We start from the raw sequence: 19,055 nt of genomic DNA, 5'->3' as shown, positions 1-19,055 counted from the left end.
AACTGCCTCAGTTTTCCTTTTTGCCTTTCTATGAGCCCTCCCTGAGGTTATGGGTGCAACTTATTGTATGCCCTCTACTCAAAATAGAAGGTAAAGGTGAATAGAAGATTCAGATATTGTGTTCAAGCTATAGGTCAGGCTTTGTGCATCATGCATACATTATCTTACTTAATCCTCCCAACAACCCCATTGTATAAGTCGACTAAAGCTCAAAGAAATGAAAGTACCCTGACTAGCAGAGCCAGCCTTTGTTAGGGGCTCCCAAGATGGTGCCCAAGAGATAGTCTTTGCATCTACCAAGGAGAAGGAGCGACATCTTGGAGCAAGAGAAAGCAATCTACTACCATTCTTAACATTGGGGCCCTATTTCCTCTAAGATTGATATTTTAAATACAATTGAGGCTTAATTGAAAGGAAGTCCCAGCAGGATGGACAAAAACGTGAATAGGACCAATTGGGGCAAGAGGGAGTCTGTGATTGTAGAGACTGCCGATGTTGGCTACGGAATCCGAATGCCTGGATAGTCACCTGCACACCACGCATTGCTCCTGCGCTTAGAATAACTGTTTTTCGATCACTTTTAGGTAGCAATGCTGGTGGCATCTCACTTTTCCCAACAGGCTTCTGCTGTGCAAAGACCACGTAGTCTATAGACTTGCTTCTGAACTTCTGGAGGAATCCCTCCTAGGCTTGGAGTACACACTCAATAAATGTTTCCTCCTTTGACTGGAAAGGACAGTGGCCCGATGGATTGGTTGGTTGCCACGTTGAACATCTCAAATATAAATGAACACGTTCTTTTCTTTTACGTTGTAATAATAGTCAACGATCAAAAGTCCTTGAAACACTAAAGTTTTAGATTCTAATTGTTCAGCCATTCAGTGAGTGCCTACCTTGGTCTAGGTATTCTGCTGGATAGTGACATTCACGTTCATCCCATTAAAGAATGATGGGTCAATTTTCTGTTCTTTCATGGCAGGAAATTCAGTTTGTAGCCATATTTGTAGCAGCTTGCTACTCGTAATACTAAGTTTTGTAGATGACAGAGTGCTTTCACATCCATACCTTTCCCCCAAGACTGAGCAGAGACATGGAAGACGTGCCAGTGAAAGGTGGTTTTTCAGATAGCTCCTCTGAGGAAGGTGTTGGCGGGCTTGTTAAAATGGGGACTTGAACGAAAACATGTGGCGAAATAGAAACTGAAGTGAACCAAGTAACTTAACAGACTCTCAGGCATAGATTTCTGAGCCACACATCCAGAGAGAAGGGTTTGAAAAGGTGGTAATCAAAACCCTGTAAATCTACTTGAATAGTAATAAAAAACTCTCCACCTGATGATATAGTCAAAGCAGAACCAAGGCAGCGTCTAAATATTGCCTGACCCTTCTTGATTAAATCACCCGCAGCCCTCTCAGACAGATGGCCACTCCTGTGTTAGGTTCCCACCGTATTTTGTACATCTCCCTTTGGGCACTTAGCAGTGAAATATTTTGCTTATACAAATCTGTCTCCTTTCATACGCTACATGCTTCTCAAGAATAAGAACTCGTTCTTATTCATCTCTATACCTCCAGTGCTAGCCCAGAGAAGGTGCTTAATAAATGACAGACTGATGTACAGAGGAGCAAAATTAGGAAAGGGCATCCATCCTGTCCCTGCGATTGCAATTGTAGACAGCCCTGATTAGTCTCTCTCATCTTAGTCATCAGCCTCTTCTGGGTGCAGAGCCCTTCTTAGTGGCTGCAGTTACGATGGGAAGGAAAAGACCCCAGGACTCTTCCTCAAAAGCAAAGGCAGTTTAGGAGAAAATAGGACAGAATAAATGAAAAGCCTCAGGTCCAATGGAGTTGACCTAGTGACAGAGCTGAAAAAGGTACATCCCTTTCGAATGAGATCCAGAGGTGCCGAGGGGACATGAGGAGTAAACACAAAGATGATTCCTTTGTTCCAAACAGCCCCCTGAGACGGGAAAAAACACAAAAGAGTGAACGAGGAACAGTGATCAAGCAAAAAGCTCCATTGATCAGATTCTGACAGGCTTAACATCCACTAACTCTGCTCTAGAATCCTGATCCCTTTTGCAAGAGGGGGTTTTAGATGCGAAGGTGCAGGTTTCAGACCTATCCCTGCCACTTCCTGACTGTACCACCTCCTGACGGTGCCAATTCCTGGCAGCACAGCCTTCGCAAATCCTTCCACCCCTGAGTCTCAGTTGCCTGTCGGTGAAGTGGCAGTTCCTAATGAGACCAGCCTCCCTGGGTGCTAAGGGCACCGATGTGCTGATGGATGTGAAAGCGTTTTGTAAGTTGGCAGGTGGAGTGTGAGTGTGTATGACTGCAGTTCTCCGTGGATGATCAGACCTTGATTCCGAGTGCTTTGCCTTGCAGAGGGCTGCCCTGGGTTGTGCAATGGCAACGGCAGATGCACCTTGGACCTGAATGGGTGGCACTGCGTCTGTCAGCTGGGCTGGAGAGGAGCTGGCTGTGACACATCGATGGAAACTGCCTGTGGTGACAGCAAAGACAATGATGGAGGTAGGACTGTGGCATCCACGGGCCCCATGCAGTTCTTGGGGTGGGGTGGGGTGGGGTGGGGCTCAGGGTAGAGGGTGGATGGACATTTTTGAGTTAACAGCCACCAACACATCAGCTAGCCAGTCAAGGAGGCCTACAGGGCAGGCATAAAACTGCACATGTGGCCTAAGGAATGAGTGCATACCACTAGTTCCATCAGAATGAAGTACAATGAACTAATGTACATAAAATTAATTGCCATCGGCAGCAAGTGCAGAGGAGAAGGCATATGAAAGAAAGAATTTTTCTAACAGTTCGATAGTGGAGTGAGTTGCCTCAAAAAATTAGGCGATCCCCTTCACTGAATGTGGACAAGAAGAAGCCATTCAATTCTGTAACAGAAAGTGGCAGAAAGGGTACTTCTCCAAGGAAGGATGGTTGAGTTACCTTTGGTCAAAGTCCCTTCCCCTCTGATTCTGGTGGTAACCCCTCACCTTTGCCCCCACACCCTCTGTCCCTGTGGGTTTGTAATAGAATTTGCCTTTGCTGTTGGAGTTTTTCTAAGTGCTGGATGTTCAAAACCCTGAGGGAGGCCTAGTTTTCCAGAACACTTATTAGCTGAGAGTGAAGAGATCAGGGTTCTAATCCCAGTCTTTGACTCCCTGTGTATCCTTAAGCAAGCTGCTTGATGTCTCTGTGTCTCATGCTCCCTATTTATAGAATGAAGCGGTTGGACCATGAGAACCATTCCAAGCTTATATTAGTCCTAGAATTAGCCTTCATCTTTCTGTTCTATAAACTTGGATAAGTACAACCATAATGTGCTCTACTTTCCCACTTGAAAGATGGGTCTATACTTCCTGGCTCTACCAATTTTATTGGGGGTTATTAAAAGAATAAACAAACAGAGATATGGAAAAAAAAAAAAAGGAAATAGTTAACCCTTCCTTCCTTTCTAATGGTGGTCTACCAGTTTTCCTCGTCCAGGTGTGTTTATGCAGCTCCCTCATATTTATACCGAGGGACTTTCTAGTATACAGCAGAGTAGGAAATCAACAGGCTGGAAAGTTTGCATGCCACCCTTTGGGAATTTCTACTTAGAGTGATTCTATAATTGCAAAGCACCATAAGGATTAAAAGGCATAGTGTGCTTTTGTGATTACTCTGGTTCATTTGCCTTGAGATGAACTAGCTTTGAATTGGCTCTAGCAACCTGGAAAGGGCTGTGCCAGACTGCTGATCGTTTTCTAAGCCAGATTTCATTCCTTTGGTCTGCTGCCTGCATCCAGGAGGTGGTCAGGCCTATCTACCCAGGCCTGGGCCCAGTGGAGTAATTGTCAACAAGGAGCTCATAGGGCTGGGCCTTGGTAGCCAGGCAGAGACAGCAAGCGGGTCCATGTTCTCCTTCCGAGATCTTGCAGGGTTAGAATGTCCCATAATAGATCTGAAACTTGTGAAGTTCATTAATGCTTATGTTCCATAAATATCCAGCCTTCCTATTATGGAGCTAGGCCCTAGGCAGAGATGAATAAGTCCTGTCCCTGAGCTCTGGGAACTCAAATGATGGAGAGAGACCCAAAGTTAAGTGCTCATGGATGGTGATAAGTGCTATTGAAGAGTTAGATACTGGTAGTTGTGAGAGAAGGTAAACATTCATCAGGAAGGTGACACTTGAGTAGGTAGGTGTTTCCTGAAAGGAGAGGGCTTTCCATTCAGAGAAGTCATCATAGGCAAATGCTGGCAAAGCAGGGAAGGGCACCACGTATCCCTTGGTGATAAAGGTGGTCTTCAGGTAAGATAAAGTACAATCATATTCAGTCTTCATAGGAAAGAGATGTCAGCCTAAATTATCTGCGTAATTTCCTCGGCATTCCCCTTCACCTTGCCTATGTAGACACGATTCCAAAGACCAATAGTAAATCCATGTCACAGAAGACAGGGGAAGAGGAACAACACCAGGAGGTCATTTCCTTTTCAAGAGTCCAGGGTCTCGGCCAGAGCCTTCAAACAGCTATTGAGCATCTGGGCAGCAACAGGACTGAATATCCTTGAGAAATGTGGGGAGAGGGTGCATCACCCCCACAGCACATAAAAAATAGGCTCATAAACAAGTTCGGTTATTCTCTCACATGGAACACAATGCCGGTGTATCCTCTCTTTACCAGCCTTCAGAGCCAGCCCTCCCAGCACTAGAACTCACCCAGTTGTGTACATGGGGGGAGCCCATAGCCACACAGCTTTTGTGGGAGAAAGTGTTTCTTGTCATGGGAAACGGGGCTTATCTAGACCCCAGGGAAATGGAGCCCCCTCCAGCTGCTCTGAGAGATGAACAAACAGGAACTGGAAAAGAACAATCAGAAAATCCCCAATTTTCTGATTAAGGAGACTTACACCTCTTGCATTCATGGAGCATGTTAGGGCCTGAAAGGAGCTTTTACATTTAGCAAAGCCACACAATGGTGCTGTAACCTGAGTTCATTCACTCACTCGACGGACCTTAACTGAGTGAGTATCTACTCTGTATCAGGCCCTGTCCTGGGTCCAGGGGCTTCTGAGACAAATAAGACACAGTCCCTGCCCTTGTGAAGTGCACAGTCTGGAGGGAGAGAAGAAAGCATGCCGTTGCAATGCAGCGGGATAAGAGCTGTGATGAAGGAGCAGCCACTCATTCAACTGCTGTTGGCAAATGCCTGGGTATTCCCCTGGGAATTGTGACAAAGTCCCTGTCCTGTGAGGCTTCCAGTTTAGCCAGGAAGACATCCCGTGGTCATCACGATTGGGAAGACAACTAGCTGGGAAGACTAGATTATTGAGGAAGTTTGGCCTTGGGTTCTCAACTGTGACATGAGGAAAAGTCTCAGCTCAGTGGGTTCTCCACCCACTGGGGGAGTCAAGGGGAAGATTCAGGGGGCCCCTGCTTTGCAGGGGGGCACAGATGAAACAACCATAGGATATAGACTGTCCCTACGTGCCAGAGGAGACAGGGCTGTTCTCACTGTCTCTGTCACTCTGGGTCTTGGCCAAATGGGGATGGTTTTGATGGAGGGAGAAACAGGGCAGGCTGTATAAGGCAACACAAGAGTGAGCCGTATTTAGCTCTGGGTGGTTTTCAGTTCAGTCAAGCACACATTTGTTGGCCTCCTGCTGTCTACTAGGCACCATGCTCCTTTCTGAGGGGATATAAAGACCGATGAACATGGCCTCGTCTTTCCCCCTCAGGAAACTCGCAGTCATTTGGAAGACGTGTTATCCAAACAACCAGATCTAATCGAGGCAGAATAAAATAAGTGCCTTTATTTCAGCCATGATGCGGGACGCAGCATAATCCCAAATAAATAAGTTAGGGTGGAGGGAAGAAGTGTTCGAGTCTCGCGGAGTGATTGTTCTTGACTGACACGACTCAGGGGCTTGGAGAAGGAATTAGCAGAGTTCAATGTTGAGTAACAGGAGGAGACCGAGAACATCAACTTCAGCCCCCTCCTTCTGCTCCCCTGCATGTTACAGACAGGGAAATGGGAGCCCAGAGAGGGCATGTGACATCGTCCACGTCAAAATCACAGAAAGTCGCTAATACGGCCTGGACTTAAGTCCGAAGACTCCGGAGCCATTCCACTAGCCTTGTGGACCTAGAGCACTTCCACCTTCTCCTAGTGCCTTCTCTTCCTCCTCTTCCTCCTCTTCCTCCTCCTCCTCCTCCTCCTCCTCCTCCTAAAAATGTAGTGTGAGTACTCGGACTTACTTGAATTTAAATAGGCTACAACAGTATCACAAAGCCAACTAGCATATGAAAATGACAATTTGTGTGTCATTTCGTAGTTTGCAGAGCAATCGTGCGTCCCTCCAACGTCACTGGGAGGTGTGTGGTATCATCATCATGCCCTTACTACTTCCTTGTGATGTGGAAACGGGGGTTGAGTGAGCAGAAGGATTTTGCCCTGGGCGCACAGCCTGCAGGTGGCAGAAATTGCCACAGTCTGTGAGGTCTGGCCACATTAGAGTTTTTCAGCGTGCCCAGACTTCAATTTTTAAAAATTGGAATTACACTCTCTATAAAATTTTATACAGTCCTTTTTTCATTTATGGCGCCATCATAAACCCAACTGTGGCTCTTCAAGTTATCTGAGAACTAGCAGTTTCTCTTCTTTCCCAATTTGCTAGGGTTAAAGCAATCCTTTCCAAATTAAACCTAAATTTTAAGCTTCGTTAAGAGTGCCATTGCAGTGTTTTTAAACTGTGAGATCCCCCAAAAAACAAGTTATACAACATGACTGAGTTGCGTTTAGCTTTATTGGTTTGTTTTTGTTTTCATTTATGGTTGTCTAGATTTAAAAATAGGAAACAGATCCTGAATGTGACTGAGTGACTCTCTGCCTCCTGATCCTCTGTCGGGGCTGCCTAGTTAATCTCACATGCCCCCAGATTTCACCCAGAGCACTGGTCAGTGAGCAGGACCAGCAGGGCAGGCAGGCACAGAGACCCAGCATAAATTCCTCTGTGTGCGCCACTTGATGAAGAGGGCATGCCCTGTTCATAGTGTACTCTTTATCAAGTCCCTTATGAAATGCTGTCACATGCATCTTCTCATTTGTTACACATTCACCTTCTCATGGGGATGTTCCTTTCACGCCCATTTCAGAGATGGTGAAACTGTGCCCAAACATGCTGTGTCTATAAATTGAGGATAATAATGCCTAACTTGCAGGGTTGCTGTGAGGATTACAGGTGATATATTCAACATGCCTGAGAGGCAACATAGCACAGTGATTAAAAGTACAGGATCTGTCCCCATATTGGATTCAAATCCTGGCTCCTCCATTTGCTGGCTGCATGACCTTGAGTTAGTTACTCAACTTTTATCACCTGCAAATGTCGGTTGTCTTTCTTCTGCTCCTTTCCACCTGTAATCACAGAAGCATAAGTTTATTATAACATAAACATATATTCATATATAAATAATCATTTTTTAAAAATTGGAATTACGTTTTCTATAAAATTTTATATAGTACTTTTCTCACAATATTCTTCTCCATATAGTAATGTATTTTGACCTTTTCCATTTCTAGATTAAAATTTATATTCCAGACTGTTATACGTTCATGGCTAGAAGGGAAGAAAACCAAATGTACATAAAGGAAAATAATAGCCATTGTTTAGCGAGCATTGCAAAGTACCAGGCACTGTGCTAGACTTATAGTGATTCCCCAGCCCTCACTACACACTTGCAAAGCAGACATTTTCATGTAGAGAAACTGAGGCTCAGTGCGCTGAAGTTGTTTGCCCCAAGTCACACAGTGAGTGGATCAATGGGAGAGCTAGGATGAGAATGGAACCGGGGTTTACAAAGAAGCCAGGATAAAAAAAATCCACTGGAATTTAACCAGACCCCTTTTGATAAAGAATCTTTAAAAACCTTCCAGATGTGGTCATTTCTTTCGGCACTGTTAGTCCCATGAAAAACCATCATGGATTGCAATACAGATCAGTGCCCGATGTAACCAGGAAGGAGAAAGTTCAAAAAGACTGAGAATGAAGCTCTCTGTCCTCCATGTCTGCCGGAATGGAGAGTTCCCATAAAGCCACGGAAGTTGTTCACCCTTCAGACTGTCTCTAAACTACGTTTCTTGTGATAAGAGACAAGAGAGAAATTGACCTTTAAAAATCCTGTGTTCTAAGGGACAGATAAAGATCTTGCAAGCCTTTTCAAAGAAGGCACAGAATTTATTATGAGCAAATGACAAAACCTTCCCCCAGATGTATATGGAAGGAGAGGCACACCCCACACTGCACTCCCCAGGCCTTCTGGATGCTGCTCACAGCCGGCGGTGAAACCGCTCTGTGGCCAGACTGCAGACAGTAGCGAGAGGAGGTTGGCTGCTGGGCTGTGGAGCTGGGGGAGGAGTTACACCTGCAGAGACAGATGGACTTGTTATACCCTGTCCGCAGGCCAGTGCAACATGCAAACAAGTACAATGCAGAGTGGGAAACTAGCCCACAAGGGTCCCCACCCTGCCCCCGGCTCTGTTCTCCTTTTGGCTTATTCTTGTCCACCCTTCCAATCTCAGTTTAAGCATTCTCTCTTCCAGGAGCGATTCCAGCCCCCAGTCTGTGTTGGGTTCCCACCTTGGGCTTCACCACAAGCCCCTCTGCTTCCTTCTTTCCCGGCACTCTATGGTCTTTGTCTGATGCACCCAACTGAATCCTTCGGAGGCATGACTCTTGTATTCTTGTCTGCCAGTGCTCAACACAAAGCCTGCCAGCCATATAACAGCTGCTAAAAACAACAACAACAACAACAAAAGCCAGAACAGGCCTGTCTCCTGTGCCTCCTTTCTAAGGAGAGGAACAAGCTCTTCCTGGGGGGAGGCAGGCAGTGGCTTCATCACATCCCATGGCCCAGAACGGGCTCTGCCACACTGATGGATTTGGGATCCACACATAATTATTCATTCATTTTTTTCTCATTCATTCAGCAAATTCGGTGTTTTGTGTGCAAGGCATTGTGCTATGCATTCGGGATACAGAAATAAACAGGTCACTTCCTGCCCTCTGTGGAGGCGGACGGGGCTGGGAGAATTGCCATGTCCAAAGCATTGATGGAGTAAGAGATGTAGACTGTGAAGCGTGCCTCACAGCTGGATTTGGAGGAAGATAAGGGGCCACATTCCCAAATCTGCCACTTCACTAGCAGTATGACGATAGGTAAATCACTTCATCTGAGCCCGTGTTCTGCTTGTAAATATGAGAAGCCTCACTGACCGTCTTCAATAGAATTCTCATGCACACCTTTCACCATCTGTGAAAGTTACAGCAGGCAGCCACCTAGGAGACGGGCCTGTGGCACGTGAAGGTCAGAAGGTGGCGGTCAGGCAGGTTAGCCACAGAGGTTGCCCCGTTGACCTTCCACTTTGCTGATGAGGATGCTGATGTCCGAGAGGGAAGTGTGTCACCGAGATTCCACCACTCAGTGGCAGCTTTTAAAATCACAAAATGGACAGAAAGCTACTTCTAATCAGGACTGTGAGAGGCGGCAGAAGACTTCACCCATTCCTGTCTCCCTGCACCTGTCTGCAGAGGGGACCCTGGGAATAGCCACAGGCACGGGAAGGACACCAAACGTTCTTACATTGAATTACTCACTTACTCTTCACAACCCAGGAACCATTCAGAAATCCTGAGAGGTTGGCAGAGCTTATTATCCCGGTTTTACATGAATAAATGGCATCTCAGACATATGAAAGGACATGCCCAAGGTCTCACAGCTAGAGAGTGGCAGACCCAGGGAAGGAACTGGGTCTTCAGGCTTCTAGCCTGAATTGTTTTCTCCCAAATCAGTTGACACCCTCCAGCAGGGGAGGCACTGAGGAGAGATGAAAAAGGAAATGGCATGGCCTTCATCCTCAAGTCGGCACCATGTAGATGGAAATGTTAGCAAACAACAGTGTTCCATGCACCGTACCCCATTTGAGGACTGGAGGCGGGGAATGGCGGGTCATCAAGTTCAAGAGTCACGAGTGCATGAACCACTTTGGAATGTTCATTTAGTGCCCCAGACACCTGGCCCTTTTTCTTCTTTTGCTTTCCTCACTCCTCCCTCCCTTCCTCCCTTCCACCTTCTTTTCCTTCCTTCTTGTCTTCCTTCTTTCCTTCCTTTCCTTCCATCTTTCCTTTTAATTTCTATTCTGCCTTTTTTCTGGCCATTTCCTTCTCCCTTCCCTTTGCCCTTCACCCCCACCGGAGACCACGCTCGATGCAGCTTTGCACTTCAGCCCTCCCAGACTCTAGCAGCCTGAATGGCCCCTGACATTTTCTTCTGCCCCTCTTATAAGGACAGGGAGGAGGCCTTCAGAACTGTGGGGGAAAAAGAAATTTGTGGGTGAAAAAATGTTCTTTTCCAAATGTTGGAGTTTCAAGTCTAGGAGAATTTTATTGGAAACTTGAAGGAAATGGAGGAAAATCATGTCTCTTTTCCTGGTGGGTTTTTGGGGTTCTTTTTTTGTTTTGCTTTGTGTTTTTCTGCTGTGATAATGAGGATCTCTCAATGGGGATAGCAAACATATGAAACATGGAGTTTAATAAGTCAACCAACTTTTGTCTAATGTACAATTAAGTGAAATATGACGTGCTTAGGAAACGTAAATGTTTCCAAAATGATCCAAACCAGAGAATCCCAAAAACTACATATCAATGAGTTTCTAATCCACCTCACAATTTACTTTTCAGTCCCCAAAGGATACTTTTTCCTCTTAATGTGACTCTTCTAAAATTGTCATCTATGCCTAAGAAATTTAAACAGTGGAAGATTCTCTCTTGCTGTAGAGCTGCCATATGCCATGTTGCAGGCTGCCATATGTTGCATTTAAAAATATAAAGGGGGTCTGCGTGAAAGCTGGTCTTGTGAACTGAGCCTTTGATAAGAATTTTGTGGGTCCCAATTATTTTTAAAATATGTATGTATCTCATTTAAATATAATTGTCTCTGTTAGCAGAGGTTTAGCCCAAATTTACTACTTTAGGGAGCGTCAACATAGGCAGGTGTAGGCAGACATAATTCTTGACCTGGCATGAATCATTCTAACCTGTGAAACATACAGTGAACAATTCCCCAGTCCCAGGATCTCTCATAAAAGCACTGTTTGTGTGATATCTCCATTTCAGAGAACCCCAATCTTCAAGTCTCCTGAGGTCTCTACTATCCTACATAGTGTTGCCAGGGCCGTGTTTATCTAATTCAGTTCCCCAAGGCCAGACTGCATCCTGAAAAGTCTGTCCTGAAATGTAATCAAGGGAGGGGGCCACCTTAGAGTCTGTTATCAGGACACTTGTTCAAGCTCATTTCCAGCAGAATGGCCAACTAGGTCATCACAAAGGCCCTCTGGCCACAAGAAACAATAATTTGGTTTTAAAATTCACTGCTGAATTTGTTTTTAAAAGGGGAAGGAAAAGGAGGTGTAGGGGGGTCCCCATATTCCAGAAGCAAGGACAAAGGTGAAAGCTAGAACAGTGGGTACTGGGCTCCTGAAACGAGTCAGATAGCACTGATCTCAGGAGCCCATTGTCTGGAGAGGGAGACTGAGAGAACATCAAAATTACAGTCGAGGGGAGATGACTGCTGAAATGGAGGAGCGCACCAGAGTAATATTTCAGCGAGACTTACCAACTCATGTTTTCCACTTAAGAAATAGTTCCTAAAAATCTCTCTTCAGGACTCAAAGCACCTTTCGTATTTCACAAAAAACCGAGTTCAAATTCCTAGTCCACTTCTTCCCTGACGATGCGACCTTGACCAAGTTACTGTACCTTTATGATCAGCCTCTGGTCCCTTCTCTCCAGAATGACGGGGGTGGTGATGGCAGTGGCGACCTCATTGAGTGGGGAAGACTCAGTGACACTTTCCTTGAGAACATTCCGAGTACAGCCTTTACCACAAGGCCTCGTGCTCAATACGCGGCAGCTGTGATAATCACCACTGTCATCGTCATCGTCATCGAATGTAAATATTAGTAACAATAACAGTGATTCCTGGCTCACCTTCCCCAGGACTAGAGAACAGCAACCAGTTCGTCTAAGGTGCCACAGAGCAAAGTGTTTATAAAAAGGTAAAAGCCTGGCTTCCAGGAACTGCTTTGGTGGTAAACAAAAGCAGGCAATAGCTAATAAAATTTCAAATTAGCCATGACTTTTCACGGCCCTTCAATTGTGCTAGCTGATTTAATGGTCAACGGCCCTGCTCGCTGGGATTGAATAATGGAGCATTTCTGCCGAGTTATGGATGCGGCTGCTGAATCTGTCATGCTAACATCAGTAGCAGAATGCAAATAACCCTCAGCTCGGCCTGTAATTGTGTGTTTAAGCAATGTCTGACAGGGCAGCACAAGAAATTGCAATGGAGCCCGCCGACTGCCGGAAAAGACAGGTGCTCTGCTGGGCAATTAGTTGGTGACTCTGGGAGCTAGGACAGGAGCTACAAGTTAGGATTCAGGACAGTGCTGGGGTGACAGGAGGCCCGTCCACCACCTCTCAGGATGAATCTGGCAGGTGAGCAGACGCAGGACAAATGGCCCTTCACTTTAGTGAGCCTGTTCTAGGTTCAGGGTCGGGAAGAAAAACTAACCACCCTTACTTCAGTACTTACTATGTGTCAGGTACTCTGACAAATCTGGGGACATATTTATTTATGTAACACATACTTATGTGACGCTTTCTTTTATAATCCCCTCATAAGAGATTTGAGAAACTGAAGCCAGAGTTTAACTTGCCCACGGTCACACAGTAATGAGTTTCAGAGCCAGGGTTTGACCCCAGACAGTATGGCTCTGGAGTCCATACTCTTTTACCATTGTGCTGCCCTCAGGAAGCTATGAGGCCTTGGATACCATGCAGAAGTGAGCAAGACAAGGGATTTTTGTCCCTAATTTATTAAGGAAAATGTGCCCGGACTCCCCTAACCCACTGGGTTTCAGGGAGGTCAAGTAACTCGCCTGAGACCACAACACCCCTGAGGCAAGTAAGGAGTCGTAGGGGTGCTATCTGTGTGGGTGGGGCTTCAGTCCAGCCAATGCATCTGCAGGACTCTGGTGGGCAGCATCTATAGTGCAACCCCTGGAGATAGAAGTGAGGGAGCCATGTCCGTGATGAGACTGGGGCTCAAAGAGAGTAAACACAGGAACTCAATCTGGAGCTGGATCTTGCGTCTCTGAGGCTCAATGATCCTCCCATGATGCCATACTGTTTCTTAAATTGAATGAAGGTGATGGTTTTCTGCTTTTCTGGCCTGTCATTTGATTTTCCTCCCCTGATTCATTTGTTCATTCATTCATTCCATTTTCATTCATTCATTTATTTAACAGTGATGTTTTAAACACCTACAGTAAGTGCTGCGGATACAACAGAAATAGGCCCAGAACAGGACCTATGCCCCCAGGGTGGTAGGGCAGTTTGCCCAAAGTCACACAGCTAAGCAGCCGGAGAGGCAGAATTTAAACCCCCAGAGGAGCACAGGTCTTTAGACTGTTCTCTGTCTGCAAAGCGCAGAGACTGTAACCCTGGGCTTTCCCTGTCCCCAGCTTTGGGTAGCACCTCTAATCCCTAGGTTTGTTATCTATTTTCAGTTACTCTGTTGGGTGCCTATAAAAGCACTTTGGAATAATAAGGGCCAAACTCTGTGGTCCTGTGGAATTTCTTTCTTTGCACTTTGGAAAGTGGCAACTCAGTCAGAGACTTAGAACCATCCAGTAAACTCAGAATGCCTCTCACAGCAGGCAGAGCCGGGTCTCCACATATTTACATGCAGCTGGGAGAGAAACTGAGAACTTCAGTGCCTTCAAGATACTGCCTCATCCTCACCCCCAAAGCCAGTCAATTGCCAGGCTTGATCGGTTTTACCTCTTAAATGTGGCTCAAAACCATCCACTTCTCTCAATCTGCACTGGTAACACTGTAGTCTCAACAAGTATTATATTTCCCCTGTGCCACCTCAGCGACCACCCCCGCCCGTGAAGCCCCCAGCTTCCACGCCCTGCTTAAGACCTTTCAGTAGCTCGCATGGACCCTGAGGGAGGGTGAAATGCAAACTCCCTAACCTGCTCCCCACCTAGAAGTCCGGCACACGTGCACCTGCCAACCTTGGCAGTCTCTTCCTGTGCTGTTCCCCTCATCTCCTGAGCCCAGCTTTTGAATTTAGCAACTCAATGTATTCTCTCACTTCTGGGCCTTCTTATATAGAATCCCTTCTACTGCTATGAAAAAAACATAACCTACTGTACACGGACTTGTCTGTCTCTCCTACTAGACTGGGGGGGGGACCAGATCTGAAGCACCTGGAGCTCCTTGGTGCCCAGCAAAGGCCTTGGCTTATATCAGGCACTTAATAAAGTTTTTCAATGAGTGGAAATTAGAGAAGTGAGTGAAGGCATTGTGGACACCTGTGGCCGAGTGAACATGGCGATATAAACCTGATGCTCTGTCACCCCTGTAGACGGCTTGGTGGACTGCATGGACCCTGACTGCTGCCTCCAGCCCCTCTGTCATGTCAACCCGCTGTGCCTGGGCTCCCCGGACCCATTGGACATCATCCAGGAGACACAGGCCCCTGTGTCCCAGCAGAACCTGCACTCCTTCTACGACCGCATCAAGTTCCTTGTGGGCAGGGACAGCACGCACATCATCCCTGGGGAGAACCCCTTTGATGGAGGGTGAGTCCAGTGGGCCCCATCTCTAGCCGTGGCTCTCTGAGGGAGGACCGAATGACTTCCGGGGCCGTGTTTGGGTGCGTGGGGGTGGGAGGAGGCCAGGAGTGGGCCTTGAAGGCTCTTGATGGAATGTCAGGGAGGCAGAGGAGCAGCCGCAGATACCCACATTTAGGAAATATGCTATCCTAGGCATTTGGAATTTTTATGAGCAAAGTTTTGTTGTTCCCGCTGGGTGATAGATGGAGAGAGTGAGAAATCAAAGGTCCAAGGGGAGTCTTGGATCAATACCCACTTTGCAGTCGGCTGTTACTGATTCTGCAGGCTCCAGATGAGCTGAAACGCTTTAACACTGTTCATCCCCTCAGAGCTGATGGCCAGAAGGCTTGCTAGGCTGGGAGTGGGGTACTTCGGCTGGTGTCCCAGGCCTTATGCCCATGCATTCTTTCACAAGTTTTCAACTGTGTCATCCATTGGACAGTTTTTTTCCTGAGGTCTACTCTGTGTCAGGTCCTGTGCTAGAATCACAGAAATGAGTAGAACACAGCCCCTGCTCATTGGTCACTCATCGTCTGTTACTAGGAGGACAAAAAGAGACAGTTCCAGTGTGATAAGCCAGAAATATGCCCCCAGGAGATTCAGGGAACACAGAGGAAGAGCTCTGGGGTAGAGGGAAGGCCACGACTTAAGAACTGAGTCTTCAAGATGAGAAATAGTTAGCTAAGCAACGGAGGGAGAGGGTGTTCCAAGGAGAGCAACCAGCTTGTGCAAAGTCCCAGAGGCACGAAAGGGCACGGGAGCCAGGAAAAGATTGCTCTCTATTCTCTGCTTCCCAGATGAGGGTCTGTGAACTAGGGAAAGGTATCCAACAAGGAGGGATTTATAATAATCTCTCTGGAATGTTTTCCAATGTAGTGATGCTCCATGTATGCAGAGCTTTCTCTAAAAGTCAGCACAGTTCAACTGAGTAGTCACACGTTGTGTACCTGCCATGATCCTGATTTCGGTGCTGGGAGTTCCTGCCCTAAGTGGACAAACGAGGTACTGCTGAGGGGTGGGAAGGATGAAGGACCTTCTCAGGTTCTGTGTAAAGGGGGAAGTCAGCAGGGCTTAGTCATGGGTTGGGTCTGAGGGATGCTAGAGACAGGGATCTCCTACTCAGATGCCTGGGTAGATGGTGGTGCCCTCACCAGGTTGGGAACCTGAGAGTAGAGTAGAGCTGGGAGCAAGGATGATTTCCACCTGAGCACTGTAAGGAAAAGGAAGGGCCAGGCCTCAGTAGGACATCCCGGAGGAAATACCTATTTATAGTTGATATGTAATTCTGGAGCTCACATGGAGGTTTAGAGCTGGAGGTGTTGATTTATGAGCCATCAACAAACACGCAGGCGTTGACACTATGAGAACATAAAAGTTTGCTCAAGGAGAATGAGGAAGGGGAGACAGGAACCTGAAAAGGAATGAGGGTAGCCACCCCAGTATGTGGTATTATCATCCCCAGGGTGTAATGGGCCTCTAAGGAGAAGGCCTCGCTGCTGGGGTATGACAGAGCCAGAGTCACACCAGGGACCATCGGACGCAGGGCCCATGGTTTCCCTCCGCCCAGCCCTTCCTCACGGGAGCAATGACAAGATGGGGAAAGGGAAGTTGGGGGAAGTGCTCTGAGCCCAGCAAGAGGGTCACGCATGATATGAGTCTGTAAAAGCAAACAAAACTTGAATCGTTTTACAAATGAAGGTACTTGATAGTCCAAAGCCTTCAAATTACCCTGAGAATATTGAGAACCTCAGAGGTTACGTGACCTTCCCGCATTCACAGGCTAGTCAAGTGGCAGAGCCAGGAGCAGAAATAAAGTGAGGAAAACTCTTATTTGTTTTTCTTGGCCAGAAATGCTGCTTTTGTCTCTGGGGAGGAAGCTTCCTGCTCCCTTATTCAACTGTATGATTTTGTATGTGTGCTTGTCGGCCTTCCCTTGGCATAAGGTCTTTTAATCAACTGGAGGTATAAATATTATTCCAACCAAGGGGAATATTACTTGCTCAGCTTTTCTTTACTAGACCCATTATGGGATCTGATTAGGGCTATGGCTGGTTGGCTGCTAGCGTCTGTTCTGCTTAAGAAGTGCGCTTACAATGCCATCCTGATCAGTACCAGCAGGGACCATGTCCCCTGCATGTCCTCTGGTCACTTACCAAGCCTGCTGCTTATGTGCCATGAATCACTGAGGGACTTGCACAGGAATTTCAGTATTGTGACCCGAGTGGGTCTGACTTGCTTTAAGGAGGCTGTCAAGTGGGAAACTTGAGAAACTTGTACTGGGAGAAATGGACCTCTCGGCTAAAGGGAAAAGCATAGGCCTGGGAGTCAGGCCCGTTGTATTTCAAATCCTGGCTCCGCCACTACTGGATGCGTGGCTCTGGTCAAGTGGCTGAATGTGGCGAATATGTGAATGTCTGTGAACTCTCTAAACTGAGTCCTCCAGGAAAGGAGTGCATCTTACTCACTGTAGCACTTATTTGCACAAGACAAATCTGCATATATACTCATATTGCCTTGAACAATGAAGAAATGGAAGGAAAGAGAGAGGGAGAGATGGTGGGAGGGAAGCTAGATGGATATCTTATTTTACTTAATTGTATACTGTGGAATCATATTCCAGAGAGGTTAAATCATCTGCTAAAACTCACATTACAGATTAGTAGCAGAAGCAGAAGTAGATGTCAGCTCCCAGATTATTGTTTATATATCTATCCCTTTCTGTTAAATTACAGATGCTTTCAAAGAAAAGACCACACAAGTCTCCAAACCCATAATATTGGACTATATGGTATTTGCTCTACAAATGCATTGATAATGGAAGTTTCCCAATGTTACTGTAAAAGTTCCTTTTACCTACCTACCATTTGCCTGAATCTTTACGTCTCTGCTCCTTGCTCATCTAGATTCAGATGAGATAGCTGTGCGTCACTGCTGAGTGTCCCCAAACAGATTTTATGTAAAACGAGCCCTAGTGACTGGAAACCCGGAAAGAAGAGGCAGCAGATGCTTTTTTCTTTAGACTACCTCCTTGATAGTCCATGACCTTGATCTGGGCCAGTAACACAGTGTTTATTTGCACAGTTGGGATAAAGTGAACTCAGTTGCCAAGTTTGGGTTGTTGCTTTCTTTCCTCTCACGTGAAGGAAGGTTGAGTAATAGGATGTGCCAGGAGTTTGAATCTGCTTGACCTCCCACTTGCTCGGTGTGACCTCAGGGAAATGATTTAACCTTTGTGCACCTGCCTCCAATTGTACACTGACAATAACAGCAACTATTCATGAAAGCCACGGAAAGTATTAACTGGAATAAAGCCCCTAGCGCAGGGCTTGGCACACAGGTGGTCAGTGAATGGTGGCTTTAATGGCAGCGACCTAGCCTAATGAACATATACAAGCTTTGGAATTAGAACTGGGTTTAAAGTCTGTTGCATCCGCTTTCTAGCTGGGTGACCTTGAGAAAATTCCTTAATTTCTCTGAGTTCCAAGTTCCTCAGCTTTACGAGCAGGATCATAATGTCTATTTTTCAGGGTTGCCGTGAGAATTAAATGAAAAAAACAAAATGTACATAAAGTCTCAACCCAGTACTGGCCACACATACAAAAAAATTTGCTAATGATATGATGATGGTGGTGATGTTGAAAAGAGCTTCCAAATCCACTTTCTTAATTGGAAGTGAAACTTGACAGTAACGTGCCCTCCAGGAAAGTCCAGAAGCCACCCAGGGAGGAAGCGGGTTTAGATTGTCAGCCCTTATTTGGGGAAGGGAAAAGGCAGCATTCTACCAGCCGGCTGTCAGCCGGGATCCCTGTTAGGGAGGAATCCAGTGGCACTTTTCCAGAGAGGGAGATTTCTGATGGGCAGGCAGACTTGACTTGGTGCTTTTGTATAACAACAAAGCCTGTGCCTGACAGAAAACCCCATATCCGCCTGCACCCTGTATGTTGCGCCACATTTCTTAGAGTCTGAATGGGAGTCCATTTAACAGGCTCCCAGAAGCAGGCTGTCAACCAGAAACCCCACAGCATTTCTGAGCCCAGCAAGGAAAGGCAGCTCCTTCACTTCGCAGATTCACGGCCGTGTGTCTAACTCAGGGAAGGGGGTTCCTTCTGCTTCTCTGCAGCATCCCAGCTGGTGCCAGAGGTACTGGCGCAGAGGTAGCCCTCAGGGAAGGATGGGCAGCAGCGCCCCAGGATGTGAGGGCCCAACCCAGCAGAGTGGGCTCTGGGCTCGGCTGGATCCCTTAGAGAAGAGCATAGAGCTTGACACAGAACTGAGGCAAAAGTACTGCCAGATGGACTTAGAGGGAGGAAGGTCGCCC

General features: G+C 46.6%; 1 protein-coding gene across 1 annotated transcript in view; it reads left to right on the top strand.

Annotated features, from left to right (window-relative positions):
- TENM4 (teneurin transmembrane protein 4) overlaps nucleotides 1–19,055 on the top strand; it is a 719,375-nt gene that overhangs the window by 612,366 nt on the left and 87,954 nt on the right. Inside the window, exons 17-18 of the mRNA XM_033120388.1 lie at nucleotides 2,388–2,534; nucleotides 14,488–14,704. Coding sequence (XP_032976279.1) covers nucleotides 2,388–2,534; nucleotides 14,488–14,704 — 364 coding nt within the window. The remainder of the gene's footprint in view (nucleotides 1–2,387; nucleotides 2,535–14,487; nucleotides 14,705–19,055) is intronic.

The sequence above is a fragment of the Rhinolophus ferrumequinum genome, chromosome 11, assembly GCF_004115265.2.
Source record: "Rhinolophus ferrumequinum isolate MPI-CBG mRhiFer1 chromosome 11, mRhiFer1_v1.p, whole genome shotgun sequence".
In the NCBI taxonomy this organism is placed as follows: domain Eukaryota; kingdom Metazoa; phylum Chordata; class Mammalia; order Chiroptera; family Rhinolophidae; genus Rhinolophus; species Rhinolophus ferrumequinum.
Note: the sequence above shows the minus strand (reverse complement) of the source record. Positions and strands in the feature narration are given on the sequence as shown.